Source organism: Ceratotherium simum, chromosome 6 (genome assembly GCF_057802395.1).
Source record: "Ceratotherium simum simum isolate JZ-2026a chromosome 6, ASM5780239v1, whole genome shotgun sequence".
Lineage (NCBI taxonomy): Eukaryota > Metazoa > Chordata > Mammalia > Perissodactyla > Rhinocerotidae > Ceratotherium > Ceratotherium simum.
Genome location: NC_141905.1, coordinates 32,459,796 through 32,475,802, shown reverse-complemented (window position 1 = coordinate 32,475,802; position 16,007 = coordinate 32,459,796). Strand labels below are relative to the sequence as shown.

Here is a 16,007-nt window from a genome sequence, read left to right as displayed (position 1 = left end):
GTTGTGTGTCATAGCTGCACATCCTTCTAGTTGCTGTATGTGGGACGCGGCCTCAGCATGGCCGGAGAAGCAGCGCGTCGGTGCGAGCCCGGGATCCGAACCCGGGTCGCCAGCAGTGGAGCGCGCTCACTTAACCACCAAGCCACGGGGCCGGCCCTGGTTTGTTTAAATCAGTATACAAACAAGGTTACACATTATATTTAGTTCATGTGTCTCCTATGCCTTTTTTTATTTAAAGCTTGCTTTTCCTCTTTTTCTCTCTTTTATTTATTTATTTATTTATTTATTTTTATTTTTGTGAGGAAGATCAGCCCTGAGCTAACATCCAATGCCAATCCTCCTCTTTTTGCTGAGGAAGATTGGCCCTGGGCTAACATCTGTGCCCGTCTTCCTCTACTTTATATGGGACACCGCCACAGCATGGCTTGACAAGTGGTGCGTTGGTGCATGCCCGGGATCCGAACCTGGGCCACCAGCAGCGGAGTGCGTGCACTTAACCGCTATGCCACAGGCCAGCCACTCTTTTTCTCTCTTTTTTTCTTTTCTTGTTATAGCAGAAACCATTGTCCTGTAGAGATAAATTCAGCTTCAATTTAAAAAAAAAAAATTACTATGGCGGGTACACTCTGTGATTTGTACACTTCTGTTTCTTCACATTAGGTACATAGTGTGTGATAGTGTCTCTTTTGTGTGACATTAAGACTGATCCATGAGTCATTTGCTGTCAACCCGATTTGCTGATTATATTATCAACTTTTTACCTGACAATTTTAGAAACACTTATCATATTCTATATTCTTTATTTCATTTATAGTAACAGTCTATCATTTGTTTTCATTTGTTAGTTGATCTTTTTTTATAAAGAAATATTGTCCTTATCAATAACTTGTTAATTCTGAGGTATGGTTCATGTAGGGAAATCAGAATCAATGCATAGCTATTTGCCTTTATTCACCAGTTTTCAGAATACACGTTAGTTCCCAAGCACTTCCAGTGTGGTCAGGTTTTTAAAAATTTAGTATCATTTGGATCTCATGGTTTATAACATAGTTTATATTTCAATGCATATTAAGTAGGGGTTTTTTCCAACTAAATTTGAAAATGCTTTAAAAATCCTCAAATTGTTCCATCTTTGATCAGTAGAAACCCATCAAGCTGGTTTCTGAGTTCTTTTGTCACGACCCCAATCATCTTTGACAGCTTCCAACTCCAACAAGATGTTCCAGGCTCATCTTATATAATCCTGCCCCATATCCAAAATCCGCCTGTTCTCCAAGGAGCCTAAAGAAAAAAATACACCATGAATTTATACTGATGTTCAAACTTAGATTTACGGAGTATTCCTCAACTTCTTTGATTTCTATATTTGTAAGAGAGGTTGTTTGTTTTTGTAAGATGAGAGAAATGGCAATGCAGACATTTATATAATGCTGGGAAGGATTCAATAAAGAGATCGTGAAGAGGCAAGGCGGGAAGAATTATCATTCCTTTTTGCTTATAGCTCCATTTTATTTTACAGATGCTTAATTTACGTTTATTTTAGGATTCATATATCTGGTTTCATGCTGCTGGTAAACAGCAATTATCATTTTCATCTTTGTGTCATTCCCTAATAGCATCTTAGCATTCTTTTAAATAAACATCCCTTTAGTAGCCATATGCACAATATTTGGCCCATAACCTCTTGTCCTTTTGTAATCTTATGCACAAGAACTTTTTTTATTTTATTTTATTTTTGTTTTTTTGTGAGATCAGCCCTGTGCTAACATCTACCAATCCTCCTCTCTTTTTGCTGAGGAAGACTGGCCCCTGGGCTAACATCCGTGCCCATCTTCCTCCATTTTATATGGGATGCCGCCACGGCATGGCTTGCCAAGCAGTGCGTCGGCACGTGCCCGGGATCCGAGCCGGCAAACCCCAGGCCGCTGCAGCGGAGCACTTAACCGCTTGCGCCACCGGCCAGGCCCCACAAGAACTTTTTTTTTTACAAGTTTATCCAACTCAAGAAAAGACTCATCACTGTTTTACCCTACCCTTCCCTTCCCATGATTTATATTCTGTTGACAACTTAACCTGTGTAATAATAGATGCAGCCACAGATAGTAGCACAGGTTTCCTGATGTACCACTCCTTGGGTCCTATGTATAAGTTCTCTTTAGAAATGAGAACTAACGTGTCTCTAGGTTGTATCATCTGAGGGAAAAATTGCAGATCTTCTGAACTGGGTCCATGTTTGCTATTATATTGTTAATTATTTTAAAACATGGCCACTTTACTTTTTCCATTTCTTGGTCCTAAAATCTGCTGTTTTTGCCCTCCCAAAAGTTTTTTTATAGCTTCAAAAGAGACAATGTCCTCAAGAAAAATGTTTCCATTTGGTGTGAGATTTATGTGGGTATGTCAGAGCAGATGACCCACATTGGCCAATGTGATAATAATGATCTACCTACTTAGTGAGAAAGAAACAAAACTTAAATGCACTTGTTTTTGAGGGTTACAAATGGGTTTTTTTCAACTAAAATTTTTTATTTGACTTCCTTTTGCCTCATAATTAACTTTGCCAGTTATGATGCTTTCATTATGCAGAAATACTTATAAACTATTACTTACTTTTACTTTTTTTAAAAAAAATGAGATCATGCAATACCTAAAATGTGTCTAAACATCTCTTTGAGTAGTTAAATATTGCTCTGTGTCATCATATCATCAGCCGCACTGTATTTCAGTTTATTTACTTCATAGCCAATTAGGTTATTTCTAATATCTTACTATTTTATTTTATTTATTTATTTTTGTGAGGAAGATCAGCCCTGTGCTAACATCTGCCAATCCTCCTCTCTCTTTTTTTTTGTGCTGAGGAAGACTGGCCCTGGGCTAACATCCATGCCCATCTTCCTCCACTTTATATGGGACGTCGCCACAGCATGGCTTGCCAAGCGGTGCATCAGTGCGCGTCCAGGATCCGAACTGGCGAACCCTGGGCCGCCGGGCTGGCCCCTAATATCTTACTATTTTAAACAGTGGACATCCTTCTGGCTAAATCTGTGAACTTGTTTATGATTACTTCCGAAGGGAAGAATTCTTTGAGGAGAATTGTTGGGTGAAAAAGCCTACCAAACTACACACATTTTTTAATGCATGCCTGTGTGTTTGACTTATATAGGGCCAAACTGGCCAACATTGCCGTCATCAGTGTTTTATGTTATTCTTTGCACTTCTCTTTAAAAATGTTTTTAAAGACAACTACCAAAAGTAGTTTGTACTTATCTTCAAATTTGGTGTCCTTTTCTCTGTTTAGGGAGTAAAACCGAGGCCTTGCAACCTGAAATAAAAAGTGAAACTGAACCCCATTTTATCTTCAAAGAGTCAGACAACACTAAAAGCTTCTCACTGACTCCATCCATTCCTCACCCAGTGAAAGAGGCAAACTTATCTCCAGGCTTCTCCTGGTCCCCTAAGAGTGCTTCAGCCACAACAGTTCCTTTTAAAAACGATGCATCAGATTCGTACGGGTTTTCAGAAAGAGGTAGCAATCCCCACTGCACAATGCCTTCTGCAAGACACAGTGGTGCTAATGCAGCTGCTGGGGAATGCACTGGAAGTGTACAGCCTGGTGAAGTGGTTCCTCTTCCCACCTTGTCTACTCCTGTGACAGATTCCCTGGTTTATTCTGAGCCTCCCACTGGTCCATCTGAGCAGCTAACTTCTAATCAGCCAAACCAGCAGCCCCCATTCATCACCTCTCCTCATGAACTTGCTTCCTCTCTGGTGGAAGAAGACGAGCAGCATTCTGAAGTAGATGAGCCTCTATCAGATGATGCCCTCTCAGACGACGCCCTGTCTCCTGCTGAGGAGAAGTTGCCCCACATTGATGAGTATTGGTCAGACAGTGAGCACATCTTCTTGGATGCCAATATTGGTGGGGTGGCAATAGCGCCTGCTCACGGCTCTGTTTTGATTGAGTGTGCCCGGCGAGAGCTTCATGCTACGACTCCTGTTGAACACCCAAACCGGAATCATCCTACACGCCTGTCCCTTGTCTTCTACCAGCACAAAAACCTGAATAAGCCCCAACATGGTTTTGAACTAAACAAGATTAAGTTCGAGGCTAAAGAAGCTAAGAATAAGAAAATTAAGGCCTCAGAGCAGAAAGACCAGGCAGCTAATGAGGGTCTTGAACTGTGCCCTGAAGTTAATGAATTGAACCAAATTCCTTCTCATAAAGCATTAACATTAACCCATGACAATGTTGTCACCGTGTCCCCTTATGCTCTCACACATGTTGCGGGGCCCTATAACCATTGGGTCTGAAGGCTTTTCTCCCCTTAATGCCTTTGCTAGTGCGTTGTATTTTTTCAAGGTGCTGTTAAAAGAAAGTCATGTTGTCGTTTACTCTATCTTCATCTCACCCATTTGAAGGCTGAGGTAAAAAAAAAAAAAAACGGGGTGGGTATTTCTTAACTGTGACTATATTTTGACAATTGGTAGAAGGTGCACATTTTAAGCAAAAATAAAAGTTTTATAGTTTTAAATACCTAAAGAAATGTTTTGGTTAGGTGTTAGCCTTGATAGAATCACTCAGTTTGGTGCTTTAAATTAAGTCTGTTTACTATGAAACAAGAGTCATTTTTAGAGGATTTTAACAGGTTCATGTACTATGATGTAAAATCAAGACACACAGTATTAACTCTACACAGCTCCTGGTGCTTAACCACATCAACACAGTTAAAAAAAATAAGCTGAATTATTATTTCATGGTGCCATTGTTCCAACATCTTCCAATCATTGCTAGAAAATCGGCATATCCCTTTGAAATAAACCAATGAAATGTTTTCTCTCTTAAAATATCTCTCCTGTATAAAATAATTCATTATTGTTAGTAATGGTTGGAGGCTGTTCATAAATTGTAAATATATATTTTAAAAGCACTTTCTATTTTTAAAAGTAACTTGAAATAGTATAGTATAAGAATCCTATCGTCTATTGTTTGTGCATATTTGCATACAAGAGAAATCATTTATTCTTGCTGTGTAGAGTTCCATCTTGTTAACTGCAGTTTGTATTCTAATCATGTATATGGTTTCTGTTTTTTTAATGTGTCCTTTCTCATTCAAATATTAGCTACTTATATAAAATATTTAGATCATGCAAAAATTGTTAATTATCTCTAAAATTGGAATTAGGAAGCATATCACCAATATTGATTAACATTTTCTTTGGAACTAAATAAGAGTGGTCTCTTCTGATTTGTTGAGCAACAGTGGCCCCAATTTACTTTCACACCAGCTTTCTCAATGTAATCCATGAAAGGTATTTCCAAAAGGAGATGGGACATAGGTAATACTATTCAGAAGAGTCAAATGCTTCTAAAGTTTCAGGGTTATAAAATACAAAAATTAAGTAGCAAGAACCCTACCCATCCCAAATTGCCTTATTTGTCCTGAAAGTCATTGTGGTACAGAATAAGAATAAAATTCCTGTAGAAATCTTTTGAAAACAAATTCCCTATCATCATCTCACACACCTACACCCCAAACAAACAGTAGGAATGGTATTATAAGTATGGTTTGTCCATTAAGAGCTAATCCAAAGTGGTTTAAGCATATTAGTTTTCAGAATGTGATAACTCATCTTCTCTGATAATTCCCTATGTGCTAAGTAACAGGAAAATAGGCATTCCATTTATTTTAGTCCTCCCATTCTTTTTTCCCGTTACTTTATTGACTCATAGCAAAACTAAAGGAATTGCCCAAACAAAATGTTTAGAACAAGAAGAAATTTCAATGAAATACTTGATTCTGTTAAAATGCAGAGGTGCTATAACATTCAAAGTGTCAGATTCCTTGGGAGTATGGAAAACCTAATGGTGCTTCTCCCTTGGAAATGCCATAGGAAGCCCACAACTGCTAACACTCACAATTTTGGTGCAAAAGCAAACAGTTCCAACAAGCTCTCTAAAGAAAATCTCGTTGTAACTTATATTAAAATAATATATGGTGCAAAGTATCAGTTTCAAGCTTTTGACTAATCCAAGTAAAGGAATATGAAGGGATTGTAAATAACAAAATGTCCATTGATAGACCATCATCTTGTACAAGTAGATTTCTGCTTCTTGAATATGTAAAATAGGGTAATTCATTGACTTGTTTTAGTATTTTGTGTGCCTTAGATTTCCGTTTTAAAACATGTATATTTTTGTGAGCCTAAGGTTTCTTATACATATAAGTATATAAATAAGTGATTGTTTATTGTTTCAGCTGCTTCAATGAGATATTTACTAGTATTAGACTATCAGGAATACACCCTTGTGATATTTCGTTTTAGATTTTAGGCCTTAGCTCCCACTAGAAATTATTTCCTCACCAGATTTAATGGATAAAGTTTTAAGACCCTTTATCCATCCACCCATCCATTGATTCTTCCGTTCAACACTTATTGAATGTCTGCAAAATTTAAGTATTAGCTTTTGTTTTTATTTGAATCGTCACCCAAGACATAGTAAAATTGAAGAATTAAAATCCTAAAAGAAACTCTTAGACATATTTTTCAAAGAAATAGCAAATTTCCTTCAAAACAATCCATTGTGATATATCTGCAGCAATTCAAATCAATTACTAACTTTAAATGAGTTCCTTAACAATCTAAACTTGAAGCACCAATGTTGACTTAGAGGAATATTGGGATTTGTGAAGTTAGTTTACCAAAACAAGTACATGAAAATATCCAGTCTCAACTAAAATGTTTCCATTCCATTATTATAATTAACACCATGAATGGCCTGTCTCAACTGATAATCCCATGGTGGGAGCCACACCTGATTCCTACCTTGTTGGGCTCTATTTCTTAAGTTTACCAGTTTACCATCCCATTGTCTGCCCTGTGATTTTTATTTTTTAAGTTTATGCTTACTCAATGTTATGCAGCATTGTGATTGTATGCTGGCTACACTGCTTTTAGAACACTTTTTCTCGTGAAGCAAGAAAATAAATTTGAAATGACATTTTCACTCAGAAAACTGGTCATCTAACATTATTTCTACACCTCTATTATGTTTTACTGTAATGATCACCTTTTGTTTTACCTCTTTTATAGCACTCAAATTGGGTTTTCAATCTTCTGCCTTTGTTCATGGTATGATAATTGAATTCATTGATACATGGCCCCCAAGTTAGTCCAACCTCTTCATAATATGTTACAAACTTACCACTATGCTGAAAGAATAACTCCTGCCTATTGTAGAATCCTACAAAATATGCCGCCCTTCAAAATCTCATTTCCGATGGCTCTTAGGCCATCGTTGAAAAACTTTTCTTGTGCTTGTCAGCCTCACCTACATCTTCTTTCCAATTCATCCACAAAGTACAAAATATGTCATGTCATAAACCTAACTGAAATATATTATTGGAAAGTGAGGCTAGCCAAAAATGTATAGCTATAGGTAAATTTTTGCAACATGTTATCAAAAGGTTTGCATCTTAAGTAACCTTGCAGCATCTTTATTATGCAATCTGCATGTTGATGAAATAATTTCATTTGTTAAATATAGAATTTCAACTAGATGAGATCCATAAGCAGTTTACTTAAGACATAACCCCAATACATACTTAATTGAATGCATACCCTTATGTAAATGAGATACCAACTTAATTCATATGAAGTAATCTACTTTGTAATGTTATTACTTCAGTGGACTCCTACTGATTATCATTTCACAACAGCATGTATGAACATAATCCCAAACTATTTAAGTTTGGTCTTTAAAACAAATCACATTGAGATCTTCTATCTGGGACAAAGTTTTGACATTGCATGACAACTTCCACCGATACTGGGCACAGCATTTCCTTTGAATGTGCCAAGTCAGTCAGTAGCTGTATGTGACCTTTAATATACAGCTACCTTCTATTTTACAACTTCTTGATGCATGGAAATCTTTTTTTTGTCTAGAGTTAGTACAACAGTGAGTTTTGATCTTTTGTAGACATTTACAATAGGGATTGTGAAATAAGGTAATAAGGTAGTGGCCTCTCACAGCGCCAGAAGACACCTTAGAAGTCATATGGTTGGATCACTGGGGCCCAGAGAGCAGATGTCAATGTTGGTGCATAATTAAGTTTGTAAGTAAAATTTAAACAGTCAAATGAAGGCCACTTTCTGGTTAGGAGGACTGTAGAAAAACAATCTTGATTTGCTCACCCGGAGGGTATTTTATCATGGGAAATAACCTTTTTTTGGTACAAGCCAAAAATAAAATGGCTTTGGGTTTTTTTCCTGAGAGGTTCAAGGAAAGAAGATAAGTAAAATTGGATCAAGATTCCCCTGCCTGCAGTTTTATGGGCCTTGTGTGGGAAATCTAGCTGACTTTTACCTATGAAACTGTCCTGTTAACTCATCCTACAAAATGTGGCAATAGTCTCATCTATTATTCCAATAAACAAATATCAAGTACTTATACAGTCCAGGCTTTTATTTCCCCTGGAACAAGGGTTAGGCATACATAAGGAGTTATAAAATGTTGAATGGTTGAAATAATTGGGAAAGTATATTTCCGTTGTATATATTACTACCTAGGCATTGTTGTACAGTCTCTTCACGCCTACTGCCTAGTTGGCCTCACAATTAAGTCCCAGCATAGTTTATTTTGATGCGGCTGTTTACATGTATTAGAATATTGTTTTATTGTACACAGCTCCTAAACCTGCCCCTAAGTGTATTGAACTTGTAACTTCGACATCAGTAGTACGGCACACTTAACCAAGTGATATAATCAGTGCTCTGATTCCTGAAGGAGTCTGAATTTATCCAAATCAAATTGTGCTCCGTGATGAGCTTTGTTCTAACAGGTTTAGAAAATTATGCCATCCATGGCTCTAGAATTCAGAAAGAATCTATGTTGTTTATCAGACGCTGAATTTGTGTATTTTCGTAGACCGTATTGAGATTCATTGGCATCTTTTTGCTTTTGTCTTGTGTGTAAAATAGAGACTAAGTTCCTCTGTTAATTTTGGAGACAGTGGGACTGGCTTTTATGCAAGCCATCACTCTCTTTGTCCACACTGAACTCTACAAACTTTAATTCTCTGCATTCCAGTATCTGGATGACTTCCTTTCAATCCCTATCTCTTCTGCGCACCCAATCAAATACCACTGTTTGCTTCAAAAGGCGGGTATTTTATTCCTTCAAGTAATCCAAAGGTATTTCTTATTTTGTCACTTAATTTTCACTTCTTCATTAAGGGCCCAACAATGTGTTCCTCTTTTGGTAGTATACAATATTTGATATTTCTAGCTTTAAAAATCCAATAGTAATCTTTTCTTTGTTGGCTGTGCTCCTTTCCCATACCTTCTGTGATATCCGTGATCCTGTCTGGGTCACACATTTTCTTCTAGTTTGTTCAGCTGTAGATGTTCCCTAAATTAAAGCAAAACTTAGTCTAAGATAGGGACGTTATTATCAGATGTTAAACATATTAGCGGATTTAACCCATTTGTGTTTGAGTGCGACTTCGGAAATACTTGGTTAACAGTATAAACCTAGTTTTTCTAAAAATGGAAATATTGTCCCTAGCAGCTGTTACGAAAGGCATTCTCTCTTGTCTTGTTCATCAGAAAAAAATCTTGCAGCTGTCAGAAACATTTGCATTTTTGGAGAAACAATATTGGAAAGTAATTTGGTTTCTTCTCCATTTATGTAGGTATAAACGTACAGTCTTTGACCAGAAACTCGGCTTATTATTTTTCTTTTCTCATTTTACCGACGCTAGAGTGTCACTAAGTGTACTTTCATTCTTTTTACCGTTTTAATCCTTTCCTCTGATTTTCTTTAAATTAAAACTCTGTTGCTTCCCCTCTCTCTGTTCTATCTCCATTCCCCATGTCACCTACACAAATACACGTGGTTCATTTTAAAACTAGCAGTGATCTTGGTCAGGTTGTCTTCCTGTCTTTAAAAATCGTGTTTCACAAATCCTTTTTGGAATAAAACCAAAAAGAATCAAGAGCTTGCATTCAGCCCTTTTCAGTTAGAGGCGAATTCAGTTTTTAGAAGCAGATAGTGATCATAAGACATAAGACCACAGGTTAACATCAAGTGCTCTCTGTATCAATCCCAACAATGTTTGACTCTCAACTCATTTATTAGTGTTTGAGTGTTTTACAAAAAATTATATAAGAAGTTAAATATTCTAGCACTATTTCTATATGGCTTTGCTATTTCTGCACAACGCATCATACTAATTATAAATTATCTGACCAGTGACTTTGAATTAGTAACGGATCTGATCTATAGAATAGACAGTATTTTTTTGCATGTTTTCCTCCTTATCTCCAGGCCCAATTTTGTGAGTGGTATCTATTTTCCAATGTAAATTTGCCTTTTGGGAATTTGGTTGTTGGCAATAATAGGAACTATTTATAATCTGGATGAAAAAGTTTAAGCTCTTTTGAATGCAATAGAGGACGTTAAGGTGCAGAAAGGAGGGAGAATTGTGTTCCTATCAGCAATCTGCAGGTTCACTCTGCCAGTGCAACACCGGGAAATACTTCTCCCCACTCCATACCAGTTTTATCTGAAAAATAGCAGCTCAAAATGAAGAACCATTTTGAAAGCAAATACAATAGTAAGAAAAATTATAATCCTTGTACTTTATAATGTTTTATGTTATCAAGTTGCTTTACTATGTGCTACTTTTTTCTCCCCAACATGGAGAATTGGACAGAGAACAACATTCCCATCTTACTGATGAGGAACCTGCAGATTAGCAAAAATAGCAAATGGCTTGCTTCAAGTCAAACAGCAAGTCGACCCATCTGAAACTAGAATATTTAATATCTGCAGACCGCTAAATGCATTTCTGCACCATAAACTGTGACTTAGAGGGTGTTATCAAGTAGAAATTTTGTCAGACCTGATCTAAGAATAATATAAAAGTTACTATTGTATGCAAAACATGCTTCTGGATTATTTTGTTTCCACTATTTATTTACCCAGCTATTTTCTTATGCATACTTTGGAAGTTCTCCCCAAATTCCCAGGACTTCTGCATTAGGGCTTAGATTAGTGACGTTTTATTTTTAACCTCTGTAAAAATAATTTTATATAAAGAATGTCCCTGGACTACTAAAACAGAGGGAAACATCCTAAATAAAAATTGTTTAAAAAATATTATTTTTAAAAAGACTAAGGTCAGCAACTCATAATCAAAGTTTAATGTATTTGTTATATTGAAATGCAGGTTTCTTGAAGGGAATGTGATGGGTAAACTATTTTAGTTCCCAGACACTAGTGGTAAAAAGATAAAATCGTTGGCATCTCAGAGATAGTGCTGTCTCCCACTAATTTGAATTTTTGTTTTGTTTTTGTTCCACTTTGTTTCCAGCCACATAAAATGTCTGGGTCAAAGGTTTAACATACCTGTGCTCAGAGAGTTAAGAAAAATAATGAGATGTATTTGTAAAGTTTTTAGTAAGCTCTTTGTAAATATAAGGAGGTAGGATATTTTGGCTATTCCATCAGTAAATTTATGGGTTACAAATGAAAAACCCAGGCCCTAAATAGTCAAATAAATTCCACTTTTGGAGATTCAGTTCGGTAACTGCCTATCCTCACTAATGCCTGTTTGTGATATAAAATGGTTGATGACATAGGACTTTACAAAAACAGGTCTTTAAAAAAAAAAAACAAAGGTTAATTATTTTTTATCACTATGTACGGTCATATTTTTTTTTTAACTTTTGTGAGATAACATTGTGATGAGTGCTTTAAGAGAAATATTTTTCCAGAAATGGTTTTGTCGTAAAAATAAAGGGCAGCTTTTGCATTGTGACGAATGGGTGGATGGTCATCTTTGGGTTACTAAGAAATCATGAAGTGTTCCCTAAAGAGAAACTTGTAAAACTACTTGGCAGAAAGAAAAGCATTAATTTCTAGTTTTTTCACTTTCTCTTATGCTATATGATGACTTACCAAGTAGATTCATGTGCATATCAATACATGTTCAAAGGAGAAGACTGAGTGCTTATCATTAGTGGGAGTAAAATATTCACAGATTCTTTACCATGGTGAAATAGAGTAGTACTGAATTCCCAATAGAGAAATAGCGATTTCACAAGTTAATATTCCTGTCTCTAGCTGACTTTTTCTTTGTTTGGAGTGTATTTACTATTTATTTTGTACCTTTGATTTTTTTTGCTTTGGGGGATTTATTTTTACCTAATGCCGTCCTACTGTATTAAATATCCCATACAATGAATAAGTTAGTAAGGAAAAGATTTTAAAATTCCACAAATATTTGTTTTTGGTTCTTAACATATGGGGGAAACGGTTTAAAGAAAAAGCACTTCACCATGTAGAAGGGAAAGAGATAATCTTAATTATGATGATTTCAATTCAGGATCAACATGTAGTGCTCTGCATACAAGGGAACACTTACTAGCAGTACTTGAAGACTTGTGAGTTGGAATTGCATGTTACTTGAAAGACCTAATTAAGCTAAATTTTGGTGCACAGCAGTTGTACATGATTTCATGTTTATGTAGCAAAATGCATTGAAATGTACTAGTATTGAAACATACATGTAAAGATAGTTGTGGAAATTGTCTATTATATTTTCCTTGTGTGTCTCATTTATTTAGAGCATAAAGTTTCTTTTTTTTAATTGTTCTAACTGAATAAGGCTAAATGAATACTGTAATTGAAATTATATTTTAAATCTTTGTCATGAGTTTTTAAAAAAACTATTGCAAATTGTATCATTCCTGATTACACAGAACTTTGTGGGTGGTTTTAAATAAATTTTATACTTCTATTTTGCACCTGATAGTCTAATTTTTCTTTCCTTTCAAAATTGTACTTTTTAAAGTTTAATATCTGATGAAATTGACACATTTTTAACTTCAAAGGAGTATAAGATTTAATATTTGGAGATGACCAAGTATATGGATTGTGTTTAAAACAAAATCAAGATGGCTACATTTATGGAATCATTATTATGTGCCAGAAACCTTGCATTTTATATAAATTATTTAATTCCCACAGTGATACTATTGTGTAAGGACTCTTATCAACCCCATTTTAGAGATGAATTCTGAAGCTTAAAGTGGTTAAGTTCACATCCCTAGTAACTGGCCGAGCTGTTAATCACCTTGAGTCTAGACTGACTCATGCACTCCCTTGGGTTCATCCTTATTTTAATAAGCTTAATCCTGAACACAGCATGCTAACAGTATTTTAAAGTTGATATCCTAAAGTATTTATTAAAACCTGAAGGGGAAAAAAAATATTGACAATAGCTTTTTAGTGCTATTACAGCAAATATCCCAGGATAAGTTAACTTTAAATTGATCTAGTTTGAAACCTAACCCCCCTACTGTAGCATCCTAGTAGTCCTCTTCCTTCTAGTAAAGGAACAACTCCATCCCCTTACCCTACCTCCTCCCCAGGTTGAGCTGAGCAGCTGGAAACTACATTTTCCACCTCCTTCCTGACTGGTTAAAAGGGAGAGATGTGAGTTAGGCTGACCATGGACATGGGCAACACCCTATGGGATGGCAGAACAGCAAAATGGAAGGAACTTGGTCCCTGGATGACCTACTCTCCTAACCCACCTATCAACTTGGTCTTTTTTTTTTTTATTTTAGTGTGTGTGTGTGTGTGTGTGTGTGAGGAAGATCAGCCCTGAACTAACATCCATGCCAATCCTCCTCTTTTTTTTTGCTGAGGAAGACTGACCCTGAGCTAACATCCGTCCCATCTTCCTCCACTTTATATAGGATGCCGGCACAGCATGGCCTGACAAGCGGTGCATCGGTGCACGCTGGGGATCCGAATCTGGGCCGCCAGCAGTGGAGCGCGTGCACTTAATCCCTACGCCACGGGGCCGGCACCCTCGACTTGGTCTTTTACATGAGTGAAAAATAAGTATTTTTTCTATTATTTTGCTCTCTGTTAAATAGCTCAACCAATATCCTAACTAAACATCCACCTCTTAAGACAACTATCATGTTTTTTTTAATCTTCTCCAGGCCAAATATACAATTCCTTCAATGTTCCTCTGGTAACATAGTTTCTGGATCCTTTAACTTCTTAATGCTCTCTAGGCAACAGCCTGAGTTATCTTTTAAAAACGGATCTCATTGGGCCGGCCCCGTGGCTTAGCGGTTAAGTGCGTGCGCTGCGATGCAGGCTGCCCGGGTTCGGATCCCGGGCGCACACAGACGCACTGCTTCTCCAGCCATGCTGAGGCCGCGTCCCACATACAGCAACTAGAGGAATGTGCAACTATGACTTACAACTATCGCTTGGGGCTTTAGGGGAAAAATAAATAAATTAAAAAAAAAAAAAAAAAAAATTAAAAACGGATCTCAGATCATGACATTCCACTGCTTAAAACACTCCAATGGCTTACCATTGAACTTAGTATAAAAATAAACTCCTTACTTGGTCTGCAAAGCTCTAGGTGGCCCGGCTCCTGCTAACCTGTCTCATTTACTATGCTCCAGCCACCCGGAGCTATAGTTCCTTGAATAGGCCAAATTCTTCTCTGACTCAAAGCCTTTGTACCTGCTGCCCAGTTCTACCTTCAGATCCTCATACGACTAGCTCCTTCCCGTAGTTCTTGTATCAGCTCAAACGCCCTATCACTTTTAATATCTATACAGTGTTCAAGCATGTTAATGTTCCATAATTGTATCACCTCCTATAATCATTTTGACTATTTCCAATTTTTTACTATGATAAACAATAAAATGCTGGATTAAAGGGAATGCACCTTTATTTTAAAAAAATTTTTTAATAGTTAAGACATGCCTTGGGCTGGCCCCTTGGCTTAGCGGTTAAGTGTGTGCGCTCTGCTGCTGGCGGTCCGGGTTCGGATCCCGGGCGCGAACCGACGCACTGCTTCTCCGGCCATGCTGAGGCCGCGTCCCACATACAGCAACTAGAATGATGTGCAGGTATGACATACAACTATCTACTGGGGCTTTGGGGAAATAAATAAATAAATAAAATTAAAAAAAAAAAAAAAAGACATGCCATTGGTACAAAATTCAAAAAATAGGAAAGACATTAAATGGAAAAAAAGTAATGACCTTCCTACCTCTGATGCCCATTGTTTATACTTGGGATGCTCTTGGCTACAACTACAAGAGGCTTAAACAATAAACAATGCATTTTCTGATAAAATGAGAGATCCAAAGATAAGTGATTCCAGGTTAATAAATTCAGCAATTCAATGATATCAGAGTTTCAGATCTGTTTCTCTGCAATTCTCTCAGGTTTACCTCATGGTCTTAAGACCACTGTCACAACTCAAAGAATCAAACCTTTCCTAGCTTTACCTAAAAGTCCTGAAGAGCAGTTTCTCTTGTAGTCTCTTTCTAATCAGGGACAAAACCCAAAAGCCCTCAATATATTTCTCCTTATGTTTCATTGGCCGAGATTTTGTCACATAGCAATGACTAAACCAATCGCTAGCAAGGAAAATTAATTACCATAATTGGCTTACATCAATCAATATTTACCTCCTGGAGTGGTGAACATGAGAACATGATGTAATCCATGCAGAAATAGAAGTATAAGGATGTACACCTGAAATTTCTACAATATTATAAACCAATGTTACTGCAATAAACAAAAAATTAAAAAAGAAAAAAAAAGTTACCTCCTGGGGCTAAAAAGATCCTCTTTTCCTGAGGTCACATCTGAATAAAATATGAACTGTCAGCAAAGGTAGAAGGAGAAGGGAGAATGGTTATTGGGGAAGCAACCAATCTGTCTGCTGAGCCTAGCCTCACTTCCTCTTCCCAGAGGCCACCATAGTTGGCTGTTTCTTGCATATCTACTGAGATCCGCATATGCAAACATAGCAAACATTTGCTTTTCTTTTTTAAATCTAACAGTCCAGATCAACCCATATAGAACTGCCTTCTTCTTTTTTTTCTTTTTTGTAAGGAAGATCGGCCCTGAGCTAACATCTGCCAATTCTCCTCTTTTTTGCTGAAGAAGACTG

At 36.8% G+C, this 16,007-nt stretch overlaps 1 protein-coding gene across 7 annotated transcripts in view; it reads left to right on the top strand.

Moving 5' to 3' along the window:
• The window catches only part of TET1 (tet methylcytosine dioxygenase 1), a 142,342-nt gene extending 129,529 nt beyond the window's left edge, over positions 1-12,813 (top strand). For all 7 annotated transcript variants that reach the window (XM_087432111.1, XM_004427056.3, XM_087432112.1 and 4 more), the window contains one exon: positions 3,299-12,813. In XM_087432111.1, coding sequence (XP_087288237.1) covers positions 3,299-4,311 — 1,013 coding nt within the window. In that variant the 3' untranslated portion in view covers positions 4,312-12,813. The remainder of the gene's footprint in view (positions 1-3,298) is intronic.
• The last annotated feature ends 3,194 nt before the right edge of the window (positions 12,814-16,007 follow it).